This window comes from Hyaena hyaena, unplaced genomic scaffold, assembly GCF_003009895.1.
Source record: "Hyaena hyaena isolate Hyena2069 unplaced genomic scaffold, ASM300989v1 scaffold_66, whole genome shotgun sequence".
NCBI lineage: Eukaryota > Metazoa > Chordata > Mammalia > Carnivora > Hyaenidae > Hyaena > Hyaena hyaena.
The window spans coordinates 3666462-3683615 of record NW_024080696.1 but is presented as its reverse complement, the minus strand read 5'-3'; the positions used below and the strand labels follow the sequence as shown (position 1 = coordinate 3683615).

The 17154-nt window shown below is 49.4% G+C and overlaps 1 protein-coding gene across 1 annotated transcript; it reads left to right on the top strand.

Moving 5' to 3' along the window:
• Positions 1-9775: 9775 nt before the first annotated feature.
• On the top strand, positions 9776-11104 carry LOC120231866 (alcohol dehydrogenase class-3-like). The gene is given in 1 exon segment (XM_039232161.1): positions 9776-11104. A coding segment is annotated over 1 exon segment (1113 nt). The 5' UTR covers positions 9776-9784; the 3' UTR covers positions 10898-11104.
• Positions 11105-17154: the final 6050 nt, after the last annotated feature.

Below are 17154 nucleotides of genomic sequence, written 5' to 3'. Positions count from 1 at the left end.
TTTTTGTTGTTTGTTTGTTTACGTCTTCTGAGAGGGGAAATTAACTCTTATTGTTAGTCAGCATCAGGGCCCAGACCAGTCTTTGGTGAGACCTGGGAGGCGCTCCGGTGAAGCAGACAGAGCAGGAACAAGCCCATGAAGACTTCACGGTCCTCACAGGAGGGTGCAGGAAGCAGGTGGGAAACACCGAGGCAAGGCGCATGTTTGCAACGTCAAAGTCTCACCTACACGTGTCGCACACGTGTCGGGAAAGGGCTGAGGGCCACACCAGGCTCTCTGCGGCTCTAGAGCGTGTGGGCCACGGTCCTAACCTTCTCCAGAGAGGGGCCCCCTGTGACGGTGTCACCAATAGATGCACCCCGGCTCCTTGGTGAGCAAGGCCAGCCCGGCTGTGAATTTTGATACAGACTGGCTCCAGCAACTCCAGGGTGTAAGCAAAACTGAAAGAATTCAGAGCAGACCTGGTTCGAGAAGGAAGCAAGTCCCTTTGGTGCCCATGACCGCAGCTTGGCACCTCAGGGTCTGTTCATCACACAAAGCTAACTCGGGGCGCGCTGGGGAAAGACGTTCGATGCCCGCGAGCCTCAGGGTCGTGCCTGCACCTCCTCCTGAGAAGGCGCCAGCAGCCGCGTCCGGCCGCCCGCGCGGCCCACTCTGCCGGGAAGATGCGGCAGCAGCTGCGCGTCCTCGCTCGGCGTTCTGAGGGGAAGCGGTTCCTCTTCTCTCTGCTTCAGCAAGTGAGTTCGCGTTTCCACTGTTTATGTGTCTTGAAAGCCAACATTTTCAGTGTGTTTTTGGTGTGGAAAATGATCATTCCACAATTGGCACGGCGAGATTATGTCTTAGGCGAGGCATTTCCTTCGAAACTGAATTGCCATGTGTACAGTGTTGTTATTTAAGACAACACATTGCCAGGCTGCTTGGGGAACAGAGGAGGAGTAAAGTGACGAACCTCCTCAGGAACCGAGTGCCAGTCTCAGCTCCGAGGGCGACGTGAAGCGGCTTTGAGTTGAGCACCAGGCAGAGAACGCTGCGTGCTACACGTGCTCAGCAGGCTCTGCACGGGCGCAGGCCCCCCCTGGGGGCGGGGCCTCATTGCAGCAACGCTCCTCCTCCCTCCCTCCCCCGCCTCCCCAACAGCTGCCCAAAAGGACTTCCTGCTCGGGCTACTCACGGCAAAAGTTGCTCAGAGCAGCAGGGTGGGAAGTGGCTTTTTCTGGAACCAAATCCAGGTGGAACCCAAAATCTGTGCAAAAAATGTGGCTGTGCTTCTTGCTGTAGTCCCTCTAGGAGGTGTTCCCACGTCTTCACACACACATTCTTGATGCCTTTCCCCTTCCTTTCTTCAATCTTCGGGACCTGAAATTGTGCTTCCGAGGAAGTGGGCTGGTCTAGGCATTAAGCATAAGAGTACAGACACACTCATCACTGAAAGGAATGTAGCTGGCATGCAGAGGCTGCAAAATCAACTTCTTGTGTAGCGCTTGGGCATCATACCCCTAAAGGTGAAGGCATGAAAAGGCATGAAACTCAGGATACTGGAGGGGTATTTTTTAGTCAAAATGGTTGGATGGATGGATGGATGGATGGATGGATAAGCGGGTGGATACATGGATAGACAGTTGAGGTAAAAAGTGAGGAACAGCAGCTCCATGGCCCCTTGAAGCCCCTATCCAGTGTGTAGCAGGGAAAAACTGCCAGCCTTCTCGTGTTCCATGTGATGGATGGATGGATGGATAAGCGGGTGGATACATGGATAGACAGTTGAGGTAAAAAGTGAGGAACAGCAGCTCCATGGCCCCTTGAAGCCCCTATCCAGTGTGTAGCAGGGAAAAACTGCCAGCCTTCTCGTGTTCCATGTCTTGTGGGACAACCCAGCTCTTCCTTGGCCCTGGCCCTGACTGACTGCTGCGTAAGTAACAGGCAGGACTTGGAGTACTCTCACCCATACCTACACCCGAGTCTCTGCCTTGGCTGATGCAAGGCCATGGTGTCTTCCAGAAAGAAAGACAGTGATAGGAAAAGACCCTGCGCTGAGAACCAAGACACAGAGCTATTCATCTTCAAGGCCAAAATCAACTTGCCACCGCTACCCTGTTCTTACTTTAAAAGGGATCCAGCAGTGGGGTGCCTGGGTGGCTTAGTCGGTTAAGCGTCCGACTTTCGCTTAGGTCATGATCTCGCGGTTCGTGGGTTCGAGCCCCGCGTCGGGCTCTGTGCTGACTGCCAGCGCAGAGCCTGGAGCCTGTTTCAGAGTCTGTGACTCCCTCTCTCTCTGACTCTCCCCTGCTCACGCTCTCTCTCTCTCTCTCTCTCTCTCTCCTAGAAAAAAAAATTATAAAAAGAAAAAGTGATCCAGCAGAATAGAAAAAAAATTCTGTGTTTACTGGTCATGCAACATGTCTTCCTATCCTCACAGGAATGGAAACCTCGGCATCAGAACAGCGTGCCTGGCAGATCTCCTTCCCGGCTGCTCGGCAGCATCTCGGCCCCCGGCACCTGCTGACTTGCAAAGCCTTCACCTCCCAGTGGTTGGAGCTTGACTGGGGCCTGGGACCTGCTTCCCGGCCCCATATCTGAGGTCAGTGGTGCTGGAATGTTAGTTTGCAGGCCCCCAGATGGCAGCTGCACAATGAAGGCAGAGACTACTCCACCCTCTGCAGGGGCCAGACTGGCTCCACCCCCAGACAGCTGCTAGCAAATGGTCCTTTGCTGGCACATGCCTTGAGGAACAGGCTTGCCGGCTCTGAGCTGGCAGGTGAGGTGGGCCTACTGGTAGGGTGTTCCACAAGTCTGCTTCCTTTTCCTTTCTCCTCTTTTCAATAGTTTTCCTGCTTTCCACTCTGTCTTAATGCTCTGGTCCTAAACCCTTTCCTCTTTTCAGCTTTGTCAAGTCTGCTGGCTTGAGGGAGAGGTGGCAAAATCTTCCCTACTCATCTGCTCTGCCTGCCCCCTCCAGACCCCAGCATAAATATGGGCCTTCTGAAATCCAGCTTCCTCCTTGCCAGAAGCCCCTGGGCCAGATGCTGTCTGACTTCCAGCCCTGGAACTTCCCTTTAAAGGGTAGGTATTTTCTTCCTCAAATCCCCGGAGCAGAGGTCCTGCTCCTCACACCCGCTCTGGGGCCTATGGAGGATCCAGGGCTAAAAACAGAACAATCTGCCCAGCCATACCCTCTGCTGGCCCTGCCCATGCGGCAGGAGCCGCTAGCCATAGGTGGCTCTGTGCATTTACATTTTTAGTCATTATAATGACACAAAACTTAAGATTCAGCACTTCAGTCATATTGGCCACTTTTTGGTAGTTACCTGTGGTCAGTGGCTACTATGGGAGCATACAGAAAAATCTATCATCACAGAACTTTCTCCTGGATAGTCCTGCTCCCCACAGGGTTTGGGTCCCAGGGCTGAGAAACGGCCTGACATATGGAGGTGGCAGACACAGTCCTAACCCCTCCAGTCTGAACCCTCATGCCCTTATGTTCTGCTACACTTCTTTCTGAGGAGACTTCAGCACTAAGTGTCAGTCAGAGAAAGACCCTTAAGTCCCCAAACATAAATTCATATTGAAATTTGAAGCAGTCAGCCTTCTGCAGTCACCAATGTCCATACCACATACCCACTTCTCCTGCGTGCCCTGCCCCAGAAACATGAGGACTCAGGGAAGGCAGGAACAAACGAGACTGTGATGTTACCATGAAGGGGAGCCAGCTAGTCCTGTCCTCTAGGACAATAATTTGGAGCAAGACATATGCTCTGAGAATTCTTCCAGCCAATGCAGGCTGGGATCTGAGGCCACCTCAGCTTTCCAACCCACCCAACTGGTCAGGAAAAACAACCACCAGGGTCGTTTCGCTTGCACTTTCGGGATCCCCTGCCCTCCATGCACACTCCCACTTGGTCACATGCCGAGGAGTCCTCAGGTCGGACCGGAGTCCCTGTGCACACAACACGAGAGGCACATGAAACACTACTTGTCCCTGCCCTCTTGGCACCAAGAGTCCAGAAGGTGAGGCAAGACCAGCCTACAAAGCGAAAGGCAGGTGGATGTTCTGTGGCCATCTTTCTATCCACTCTCCTTCAAGATTCTGTTCTTACAGAGTCCAGAAGGGGCCCAGCTGTCTGCAAATGTGGGAACCTACCAAGTGACTATGCAAGCCCTGGCCCTTGCTTCTTTTTCAAACGCTTCCCTTCATAGGTTTATGGGCAGCAGAACTTTCCCACCTGGTTCTCCTCATGCCCCAAGATCTCATCTTCACCTTCTCACTTGGAGGCACCTCTGCCTCACTTAGCCCTGAAATGTTGCATGTCCTGCCTTTCTGCCTAGAGTCTCTCCTTCATTCCATTTACTTCTGCTGATTGGTTTGCCTTTGCTGTTGCCCACGTGTGTTCTCCATATCACCACGTGGTTTGGGAGCCTGGCCTCCACACACTGCATTACTGCCTCCCTTGTCCCCTGGCCTGCCTCTGAGTCCATTGATGGAAGACATCAGCAGGCAATGGGGAAAGACCAGAAAAGAAAGAGTGAGGTTATTTATGATCCTTTCCTTCCCATCCTCCTCCTCTGTCCTGTTGAGATTCTAGCATGCCTTCATTTTTCTCAGGTCTCTTTTTCACATTTGTCATGGCCACCAGGCCCTAGTCACAACTGTCCCCTCCTGTTGCTCTTGGCTGGGTACTTCATCTTCCCTTATTGGTCCTCGTAGCCTTGCCCACACCCCTGTAAATTTCTTTAAACTCTCTTCTTCTAACTCTTCTGCACGGACCACCTGTGTTTTGCCAGGACCCAGAATGATCCAGCACCCCTTCCCCATTTGGAGCAGATTCTGCTCACCTACTGCTGCATAACAAGCCACCCTTCACATAGTGGCATAACACAACAGTGACAGTCTGTTTTACTTCTCTCTGTTCTGGTTCTTTACTCAGCCCAACTAAGTGGTTTCGCACTTCAGGTTGCTCACCAGGCTGTGGTCGATAGTAGCGCGAGCTGGAGCCATCTCCGAAGGCTTTGTCACTTGCATAGTCCAGCTATCAGCACCCCATCTGGGGCACCTACCTAGGGTCTTCCCATTTGGCCTTGGCTTCCTCATAGCATGGTGGCTGGGGTCCCAGAGCAAGAGACTAAGAAGGAGCCATGTAGAAAATGATTTGACTTATTACCTGGTCTTAGAAGTCACATAGCACGATTTCCACTGCATTGTATTTGTTAGAAGCTAGTCACTAAGGCAAGTCCCTATTCAAGATAGGAATAGTGTTACAGAATTTGTGGACATGTTTTAAAATCAGCACAGATGGTAAATTCCAAATCTGATACCTTCTCCTCCCACCTGCCACCTTGATCTATGTCCTCCGCACCCTCTTAGTCCCCAAGGCAGAAATGAGAGTGTCTCTCCAGACTCTTCCCTGCTCACCTCACACCCATTGGGCACCAGGCCTGTTGACCTCCCACATTTCTCTCACACACCTCAGCTCCCCCCCATCCCTCTGCCACTGCAGCGGCTGGGCCTCCATCCTGTCCATTGGGTTCTCTGAGTCACTGCTGACCTCCCTCCTCTTTCTCAGAGGCGCTTTAGGCCACCACTGAAATGTACCTCAGACCATCCCATGGCCTTTCACTTTCCTGAGTAGGAACATGAGGACTAGAGAAGGGAAAGACTTTGTCCAAAGTCACACAGCTAACCAGAGGCAGAGGCAGGTTGGGACTCAGCCCTGCTGTCCACAAGGGCTGGGCACCTTGGAGCACCGTCACTGCTTGAGGGCCAATCTTTGGATGTTCTTGGAAGGCACTCTCCCACCAGAGGCCTGGGGCAGTCTCTCCACCTCTTCATTTCAGGCCCAAAATATGGTCACAATTTACGGGGTTTTGCAAAGAAATTGTTGCTAGAGGAATAAATAAATGGCTACTTTTATTATTTTCTTTATTCCAACGTACCAATTTACCAGTTAAGTAGGCATTTCCAGATTTCTGAGTGTCATCATCTCATGAAGGAACTATTCTTGCTCTTAAGGAACTTCCATTCTAAAATTAAACAAGACAGACAGAGGAGATAGACACACACAGAGAGACACTATGCCTTTCTTTTTTTGGTAAGGGCTGGGGGAAGCGCAGAGAAAGGAGAGAAAATAGAAGAGAGAGAAAGATCAGCACTGTTTGGTGGATGGAAATAGCATGAGAGACAGCATAGAACTTGATAGGATCTGTCCCCCAGAAGAAGGGATTTCGAAGCTGCAGCACAACTATTTATTTATTTTCGCATGTGGAATCAGCCATTTTATGCGACTGATAAAATCAAGGACAATTAGACCAAACTGAGCTTTAATTTTGGATTGAAAGTGTGATTCTTCCACAGAGAACTCCCTCCTACAACATCTGAAATCACTAACTAGCTGCGGAAGGCACCCAGAGCCAACAGCCCAGATAAGTGTGAGCTTATTGCTTGTCAAAAAATGTAGACACTGATAAGATCCGGTGCTCCTGCAGGGGCATTAGAAAGTCTAGACAAGATGCAGATTAAGGTCGCACCTTAGGTAGCGGTATTTAAAACATTTGCTTGTTTACAGTTCGTCCAAGTTTGGAACTGAGGGAGAAAAAGTGACCCAGAAACCCTGGGGTACCGGGGCTGCTGGTTTGGGTTGGAGAAGAATTGAGGTGGAAGAGGTATTGATAGACACATTCCACTCAGGAGCTAAATCTCCCCTTGTAATGCCATTCTTGAAAATGTGCTGAGCTTCCTCTGAGCTTTAAAAAGAAATTCCATCACCTTTTTTCTCTTTTCTACCTCTCCTCTCCTTCACCAACCTGGTCCATAGCAGTGTAACATGTGTGTTAAAAGTTCAGACTCTTGGAGGCCAGATGGGGGGTGGGGAGCCATCCTGACTTTACCATCTCGGCATGACCTGGACAGATGAGTTCTGTCTGAGCCTTGGGGCCCACGTCCGCTAAGTGCCAGTGGTGATGGCCCCTACCTTGCAGGGTGTTGACAGGATTGATGAGATGATGTGTGTAAGGCGTTAGCACCATGCCGGGCACAAAGTCAGAGTTCAAAAAATGCTTGCCATCATTATTCTATTTATTCCCATCATCATAGAGCCTGTCATGCTTCTAAGCGACTTTCTCCCGGTGCTTGCTAACTGTTGCTGATGAGTCTCCCTCCTCTCTTGGCTGGTCTTCCCTTCTGAAGTTTCCATTCCTGTTGGGAAGCCAGGATGCCAGGCCAGGATGGGTGTGCTCACTGTGAGGAGTGTGGCACTCTCCACACGTGTCCCTGCTTGGGTCCCTTTGGCCAGACAGAAGGGAGAACAAAGCTTTTCCCAGGTGCATAAGGGCTGGGTCCAGCTGAGGTCGGGGAAGGGGTGGACAGAGATCATCACCAGCCTTCTTCCCCTGGGGAGCAAACTTCGAGAGCTTGTTGGTGAGGAAATGCCAATGGGTGAGCTGTAAGGCTGGCCACCTCCTGCAAGTGTTCAGGAAACACAAAGAGACTGTGTTATGAGAGACTGCCCAGCGGGGGACACATGGCCAGGCAGAACCTTCCCTCTCTGTTCTAGATTGGTGTCTGGTCTTGAAAACTGTGGCAATGCCCAATAGCACACGGGCCTTTCCTTCTATGCTTTTTGAGCCGTGTTTGACTCTCCGTCCTTCAGTTGAACCTGGATTTTTCTTTCCCTCAGGAGAAAGAGAAGCAGAGGCTGAGCAAGCTCTTGGTGAGGACAGGGGCCTTGTGGGCCAATGAAACTCGATGGAGGAGGGAAAGGAAGACACAGTGAAGGACTTGCTATCACCCTGTTAGAAAGTTCCTGGAGGAGTCATTCATTTGCGTAATAGTACTGAGCACTGTTCCTGCCCTGAGGGGCCCACAAAGGAAGAGAGGGAGTAGGACATTGTGAGAGATACACACAGGGCCTGCTGGAAGCCTACAGGAGGGGTCAGTAAGGGCTTTGGGGGGAAAGGAAAGGCCTGCACTAGGCACAGATAACGGAACAGAAATTAGGGGTTAGCCAGGCTATGGGTTGGTAGAAAGACAGTCTGACATGGTGTGTGTGTGTGTGTGTGTGTGTGTGTGTGTGTGTGTGTGCGCGCGCGCGCACTGTAGTACTACCACCTGTTCAGGGAGGCTGAAGGTGCAAGTGTGCAGGGGGGGCATGTTATGAAATGGAGAGGTTGGCAAGAGCCATCTCACAGAGGCCCTAAAGGCAGCGTTACAGAATTGGGATTTTTCTCAGATGGATGACTGGAAGGCCCTGAAGATGTTGAAACAGATGAATGCCACAGTAGCGCTGCATTTTCCATCAGCGATGCTGCCTTTGTCCCAGCAACAACTGCTTGGGTCTCAGAAGGTCACACGCCCACGCCGCCCGGTTTCTGCTTTGGTAAATTGAGACGTGAGAGACCATCGTTTGGCCCTGCCTTTGCTTGGCAATTGAAGTAAAACAAACTCGTCTCCCATGTCTTCAGAGGCCCCCCCACCTTTTTTTTTTTTTATCAGACTGGCACATGTATATACGTTGAAAAAGTCAAAGATGACTACGCAGTGTGTAACAGACCACAGCTGTCACTGACCCATCTGTCTCCCTCCTGAGTTTCCTTCTTCAAAGACAATGTCTTCTGGTATTCACTGCCACACCTGCAGGCGGCATGCACGGAATGTACCTTCGGTTTGAGACTCATTGTGGAAGAAGATGACGCTGTCTCCCATTTACATACCGCTGCCTCCTCTCCATTTTCTCAATATAGTTACATCACTGCTGTTAGCCAAGTCAGTGGCTGCCTTAATGTTTTCAGCAGAGCTGAGCCACCTGATACACTAGAACATTTTTTTTTCAGTTCGTTTTTTGTCTTTCCTGGCGTTAGTAATTGTCAGTTTGCTTTGTTTTTTAATAAAACGATTGCTGACTCATTCCCAAACTCTCCAACTGAGCCCAAAACCTCCTTTCGTATCTTTGAAAGTAAACCTTCTATAGAATCCCTTGTTTTGTTTTGTTTTTCTTTTCCTCTTAATTCCAGGTGGGAGGGGCTGCTTTACAGCCTGCCAGCAGGTACAGGGAGGGCTTCTTGTCACTCTCAGCCTGGAAAATCCATTTGCCTTCAGAGGCCCTTTTGGGACCCATTTGGGGACCCTGCCTCCTCAGGAAGAAGAATCTGGACAAAACTTTAAAAAAAAAAAAAAAAGCTAAAGTAATTTTTTATTTTCCTATTAATTATCCTAGAAACTACTCTTAGCCACATGCATGCCTTGGCTTTCTGAGGGTGCAAAACCGAATCCCCTCTTCAGTTTTAAATCCGCTAAAGCCTCTATTTTGCCAGTCTGATTTACACAATGGCATACAAGAAATGCAGCTGTTATTACTTCCAGGTGCACACACAGTAATTTAACTAAATGCTATCAAAGCCTTTCTAAGTAAAAAGGCCTCATGGGCTTGTTTCAATGACTAGATAAAGCTAATTTGTAATTAGTACATTTCGTTGTTAATATGCAAATGAGGCCTGCTGTTATCTGTAATTAGCACCAAATTCTTGATTGCTAAGGATGCTGCTAAAATACTTAGGAAAGTCTGTCGCCCTCGCTCAAGTCTCCAACTACCTGAGGCCCTCCCGGACCTCACTTCTGGCCCAGGACCACCCCTCCCCGCACCCTCCCCCTCCATGTGTGCGGCTGCCTACTGAAACCCTCCTCGCTATTCTAGAAGCACCTTGAACCTGTCTAAACCTGAACTCATGGAGTTCTGTCCTCTCCCTACACTCGCAGCCCCTTTTAAGAAACCACTCCTCCACGGAGTCCGAGGACATGGCGAACCAGGTTGTCAAGTGCAAGGCTGCAGTTGCCTGGGAGGCAGGAAAGCCTCTCTCTATAGAGGAGGTAGAGGTGGCACCCCCAAAGGCTCATGAAGTGCGAATTAAGGTTATCGCCACTGCAGTTTGCCACACTGACGCCTATACCCTGAGTGGGGCTGATCCTGAGGGGAGTTTTCCAGTGATCTTGGGACATGAAGGGGCTGGGATCGTGGAAAGTGTTGGCGAAGGAGTTACTAACCTGAAGGCAGGTGATACTGACATCCCACAGTGTGGAGAATGCAAATTTTGTCTAAACCCTAAGACAAACCTTTGCCAGAAGATAAGAGTTACTCCAGGGAAAGGATAAATGCCAGATGGCACTAGCAGATTTACTTGCAAAGGAAAGACAATTTTACATTACATGGGAACCAGCACGTTCTCTGAATATACAGTTGTGGCTGATATCTCTGTTGCTAAAATTGATCCGTTAGCACCTTTGGATAAAGTCTGCCTTCTGGGTTGTGGAATTTCAACTGGTTATGGTGCTGTTGTGAACACTGCCAAGGTGGAGCCTGGCTCTACTTGTGCCGTCTTTGGCCTGGGAGGAGTTGGATTGGCGGTTATCATGGGCTGCAAGGTGGCTGGCGTGTCCCGGATCATCGGTGTGGACATCAATAAAGATAAATTTGCAAGGGCAAAGGAGTTTGGAGCTTCTGAGTGCATTAACCCCCAAGACTTCAGTAAACCAATCCAGGAAGTGCTCGTTGAAATGACTGACGGGGGAGTGGACTATTCCTTTGAGTGCATTGGTAACGTGAAAGTCATGAGAGCAGCGCTAGAGGCCTGCCACAAAGGCTGGGGAGTCAGCGTGGTGGTTGGAGTGGCTGCTTCGGGCGAAGAGATCGCCACCCGCCCATTTCAGCTGGTGACAGGCCGCACATGGAAAGGCACTGCCTTTGGAGGATGGAAGAGTGTGGAAAGTGTCCCGAAGTTGGTGTCCGAATATATGTCCAAAAAGATAAAAGTTGATGAATTTGTGACTCAAAATTTGCCTTTTGATCAAATTAATGAAGCCTTTGAACTGATGCATGCAAGAAAGAGCATTCGAACTGTTGTAAAGCTTTAAATTCAACAGAAAAATATGTCCATCTTTTGACCTAAGTTGTGGTCCAGCTGAAACAGCCAGACAAGCAGGGAGAAGCTCTTCCAAGATCACAGTCTCTTAGACCTTCTCTTCTACTACTTCTAGAGTAACCTGTTCTAGCGAGTAATATTTTGTGTATAATTCATACATCTCTAATCATGGACAAAGCTATGACGGTCGTAAATTAGCTTTCTGAACTCTCCTTCACATGAATAACTGCTGCTCATTAAGGAATATTCTGACATAATAAAAGTAATTTCTTCATAAAAAAAAAAAAAAGAAACCACTCCTCCAGCACACCATTGTCTTCTCTTTCTCCTCCTTCGCCAGCAGGAGCCCCATCGCAGAATACACCACCGTCACCCAAGCCAGGTGAGTCACCCAAGCCAGGACCATGGGCTTCCTCCTGAGCCATTTCCTCTCCCTCTCCCTCTGCAGCTCATCCATTTCCAAGGTTGCTGCTGCTTATTCCACCCTCCGTCACTTCCCTAGGTGAGCCCGCATCCCTCCTTCCCACAGTCTCCCCTCCTTTCTTGGCACTCTCATTTATTGCCCACGTGATGGCCAGCATGATTTTTTCCAGACCACCTCCTCACTTTACATCTTTCAGGTCTTGGTTTTGACATGGCATCCGCTGGGAAGAAAGACATCCAAGATCCCCAATCCCTAGGTCTGACACAGCGCCCCTCAACCCACTCCCGTAACACCTCATACTATCTCCTGTAGCATTTAAGCGCCCAGCACAGTATTTTCTGCTCATTCATCTGCTTCCTTCAGTCCTTAGAACAGGGATCCAGTAGACCATCAACAAACACTTGTCAAACGAACGACCGAATTGGTTTTCTCAGATTGTTTTTACAAGTTGTCCGTCAATTTTTGCTATTTGACTAATTTGTTTGCAGAGGGACTCCTACCCCTGCATGCAAGGGAAAACTGTCTTAACCTTGATCAGTTGGTAGCAAATACTGAGTCAGAAAGGCCTCAGTGAACCCTTGTGTCTAGTCTCATTGCGGCCTTCAGGTACATGCACAGTCTACCCTGGAGGGCGGGGATCTCCCCATCTCTGGGCTGTGACCCCTGTTGGGTCTGGGTGGCTTCAGAGGTGCTGACAGGGGACTGCCCAATGAAGCTGGAGGGCTGTCAGCTCTGCCACGGTGTGCACGATTCCAGCCTCCATCGCCCACATCTGCAGCCACCCAAATGCAGATTAAGTCCTTTGATGGCAGGCTCTAAACACAGGAGGAAGATTTTCTCTTTGGTAGGAACATTTGAAATAACATCTTTTCAAGTGTGTCGAAGATCAGAATATGAATAAGATGGGGGTGTGGTGGGAAGGAGTAGTGGAAGGAGGGGCTGGGCCCCGCAGCTTGGTCTTTTCTGAAAGGGGCGGTGGTGAAGCTTGCTTTCTTTTCTCTGCAAAATGACAAAATCACTGTGGGGACGTTCGCAGCCAGAATTTTTCTGACATTTTTTTTAAATCTCCGAAATCATCAAAAACAAAACATTCTACCAAGTGCACTGGCACGAGAACTGCTCTGTGTCGTGGGGCTGTCTCAGGCACTAATGGCACCTGGTGAGCTTCATCGATAATTGCACCGTGAAGTTTGGGAGCTTTGAAATGTTACTTATAGTCCCCTGGGCAGCATTTACGCCGTGTGAAAGGTGGGGTGGAGAGTACTAAGTTCTTACTTCCAAGTCACTGCAGACACAGCCTGAATATCAGGTTCACATCTTCCCTCTTAGAATGGAGGGGCAGGGACAGCAATGAAAACACTCGAGGTGCGGGACACTGTCCAACCACCGCCAGTCACCGACTTAACCAGGCTTCACAGTTGGGTGCTGGAGGCCAGTCCTAGACCCCTAGCTCACCCCTAAGAATCAAGGAAAATGAAGGAGCCTTAGAGTTTCATTTGGAAGGACTAGGAATGGAGCCCAGCAAGCTGTGGAGGGTCATAGAGCCTTTGGCTCCCTCCCTCATCCACCCCCCCAACCCTGCCCCTTGTGGGTGGTGGGGACTTATTGGCAAAGTTCATGAACGAGCACTTGGCCCAGAAGGCAAGGAAACCATACCTCTGAAGTCCCAGTGAAGAGGCAAGTGGCTTTCACCCAAAGTCATGTGACCACCTAGAAATAAATCACCTACTTCCCACATTTTCCACCTGACATCCCATCATGGCCATCAGTCCAGCCTCAACATTTGCTGCCCAGTTCATTGTCCTTTCGGATCCAGGGTGATGCCAAATCCAGCACCCACTGGCACTTAATGACAAGTCCTAGCCAAGATGCACTGACCACAGAGATACCTTTCATGTTGCTGAATATACTACCCTTTGTGTGGAAGGGCAAAAATGATGGGAAGAGAGGCTGGGACCTCAGAGGTTGAGCCTAGATGGACAGTGCAGCTAAAGCCTGAAATAGACTCTTCAGCACAGCACGGCCCTGGACTGTGCCCTTCCAGGAAGCTCAGGACATATTATGGGCTGGTTGTGAGGTAACAATGGTAAGTATAATCTCCGCATCTGAGAGGGGCTCTGAGTCGTATAATCCTGTATGATGGATGAATGTAGGTTGGTCTCTCCGTTTGGATGTAGGAGATAAGGTAGGCTTTGTGTCCAGGATTCCTTTCCTGTCACAAGTGTTCACAAAAAAAGGTCTGATAACTTGCTAGGTGCCAAGAATAAGGGAGTCAGCTCATCAGGACGTATTTCATGGCAGTAAGCAGATGGAAGGGACAGTGCCCCGCAGGTGTGCTCAAATACCACAACTCCCAACTTGTCCAAGAAACTGCTTCTGGATTGTAGAACCCTCTGGGCATTAATTAGGCAGAAGCTCTAATTCCAGAAAAAATGTACATATACACAACTTCCGCCTATAGTTCCCTCCAAAGCAAGACCTTTCAGAGTTCAGTTATAGCCTCCAAGTTAAGATATTGGTTTAGAAGTTGACAGAAAAGTCCCTTTAAAAAGATTCTTCGCTACAGTAGTGTGCAAAATATTGAGTTCTCCTTGAACACACTATAAATTATTGGTTTTCTCCAAACTAAAATTATTTACAACTTCTCAGGAATCTTTCTGTCAATAAAGCAAGACATACCTGTGGCATGAAGGAGAAGAAAATGTGTCTCCTAGGGGGAAGGCTAGAAGGAACTGGTTTTCTCCAGAATGCACATCGGCTACAATCCTGATTCCCTCCCGAGATTGTCTGAGTTGGGGTGTGTCACTGATGTTCTCCTGGGCAGGTCTGCTTCTGATCATTTATCTGAGCAGCGTTTTTCTAGGGTGTGTATGGTGACAATGTTACTAATGAATTTTGTGCGGGTTCACTCACCCTGGCGTGATTTATTGCCGACTGATTTATTGAGCTGTGATTTGGTGTAGCTGAAGCATATATTACCTCACAGCTGGAACAAAGCTCCCGGGGGGCGGGTGTGTGTGTGTGTGTGTGTGTGTGGAGGTGGGTGGCTCCTTATTTCCATCTATTTCCGTTGCCACCGTTTCCTCCCCAGCATTCCAGATGCGCTCTCCAGAGCGATCGCCGGAACTAGAAATTTTAAGAATTCACTGTCCCATCCAAACTCTTCACCAGGATGATAGAAGCGCTGGGTTTGGGGACAATGTTTCCCCTGGGGGGGCTGAAACGGAGTGAGCTGCTTGGCAGGGCATTGGCTGGCTCCAGGAAGGGCTGAGAGAGGACAGCCAGGAGTGCCCCGTACGATGCCCGGTCAGCATTCTGCTAGGGCACAGAAGGGGCTGGGAGCCAGCCCACTCTCGACTCAGCGAGCTCTGCGGTCTGGCTGCCACCTTGCCCAGAGGAAGTGGTTTTTCTAATCCCATGGGCACCTTTTGGGCCCTAGGAATGACCCCCTCCTGGTGGGTGTGGGCACAGGTCCAGGTCAGGGATGGAGAAGGAGGATTCTCGGAGTGTGTCCCTGTCTGACCACACTCTAGGCCTGAGCCTCTGCAGTGAGAACAAACAGGACAGGGCCCAGCTATCTATCTGGTAGTGGTATTTGGGACAGGGGTTCGCTCTAGCACCCAAAGAACTCAGGCCTCTCGGGTTAAGGCACTGCTCTCTGCCAGGAACATTTGAGTTAGTGGCAGATGTGAATCAATATTCTTTCGGCACACAAGTTGCTGCAAATCATTTTCTAGGGTTTTCTCTCTAGGCACCTTCTATCTTCTCAACCTTGGGGTGAGTTCCAGAAGAACTGGGTCTTCTGGGTTTTTTTAAGGTTCACCCAGCGCACCACGCCTGTCCCCGAACCTGTAGAATTGTGTTGCTGGGTTCGTGGCTTTGCACATGCAGTCATGAGTCCCCTGTAATGTGTTTCTGTCCATCAGCAAAGTCCAAAATGACTAGGGCACTCCCCACCCTGAAGACCCATGTCAAATGCCACCAAGAGGCCACACGGAGAAAGAAAACAAGGGGTCAAGCCCCAGCGCCACCTTGTCCTGGCGACGTGATTGTAGGGCAAGCCATCAACTCTCTGAGCCCCCGTCCACTCCCCTGTACAGCGGGAATAATGATGACCACTTCCTAGGGCCCCCCCGCCAGGTTAGTCACAGGCTGGAAGTGGCTTTTCATTATAAAGCTCTCCACGGTATTTGTTCAAGATGACCGCCCTTCCTCCAGGCAGCAATTTCCTAAAGCCAACCAACGACCATCTCAGCCTCTTCCCAACCTCTACAGCCACGTGTACCCTTCATATCTTACTCTCCTTGTGCCAGGGATCTCACATCACTCATCTGCGCAATACGGGCTTGCTGTCCGCCCCGCCCCCAGCCTTGGCCTCAAACACATTCCCAGTGGGGAGCTTGGGAGGGCCAAGCTGACCGCTAGCTCAGAGACACCCACACTAGAGCCTCCAGCAGACACTAGGATTGCTGCCTGGGTTGCGGGTAAATATTCAAGTTCTAACAAGAAAAGACGCGCAGATACACACAGCGGTGAGGTTTCCAACTTGAAGTTTTCCCCTGCAACAAAACTGTTTTTCTATTAGCAGCAGGCTTAGCCAGCCATGTGAATAATTTTAAACAGCCTGAAAAATTACCATTGATTTCAAAGCATTGATTTTCTGCACCACAGTAACACATTAAATCTCTTTTCTGAAAAAGACAAAAGGGAGCTAAAAGAATAAACTTTCAGTCCAAATGGTGGGGGTAAAGGGTCCTTATACGACAAAATTAATTTCGCAACTTGCCTATTTTTATAGTAAGTGACCTGTGAAGGACATTCAGCCTTTATCCAGAGAATCTTGTTATACAAGAAGTGAAAGCTTGGGCGCCCGGGTGGCTCAGTCGGTTAAGCGTCCGACTTCAGCTCAGGTCATGATCTCACGGTTTGTGAGAGCTCGAGCCCGGTGACGGGCTCTGTGCTGACAGCTCAGAGCCTGGAGCCTGCTTCGGATTCTGTGCCTCCCTCTCTCTCTGCCCCTCCCCTGCTGTACTCACACATTCTCTCTTTCTTTCTCTCTCTCTCAAAAATAAATAAATGTTAAAAGAATTCAAAAAACAAAAACATCAAAGAAGTGAAGCCGATGAACTGCTGGCCTCCAGAGTGGAGGAGAGTGTGACAGGAACTGGAGGGCTGCCTGTCCCCTGAGACCCTGGTGCCCAGAGGCAGCAGCAGGCAGGGGGAGCTTGAGACCGACCCCCCAGGTCTGTATCCCCTCACCACTACCCCAAAGGCAGATGCTAGGTCTCCCGATCGGAGTCCTGTGAGTCGGGTCAGCTCTGGGTTTGGCTTGTTACTGAAACCACAGGCTTAAAAATGGAGTGTTGGTTTTCAACTCAGAAGAAATCTCCTCAAGCATATGTGTGATGATTTAAATGTATAACCACCATTCATAATTTTTCCAAGCCAGCCTTGTTTCTGTGACCTTTAGTAATCTTGTTATATACCCAGTAGAAAATTCTCAAGAGTTAAAACAGTTCAGTTATAACTTGGTCTTTACACTGGAAAAAAAAAAAAAATCCCACTGTCCTTTAGCCTGTCATTCCCTGACTGCCCCCCTGCCAAAAAAAAAAAAAAAAAAAAAAGACCCTGAAACTTCTATACTTGGTTTCAAACTCAAAGCATATTTTATTTATTTATTTATTTTTAGAATGCATCAGTTAAATCTGTTCATCTTTTTTGAGTTGAGGGACTGGAAGAAATCACACATCGTTTCTGATGTGATATACCCATGGGCGGTTTTGCATCCTACCCAAAGATAGCTCAACTTCATTTTAAGATGTTTT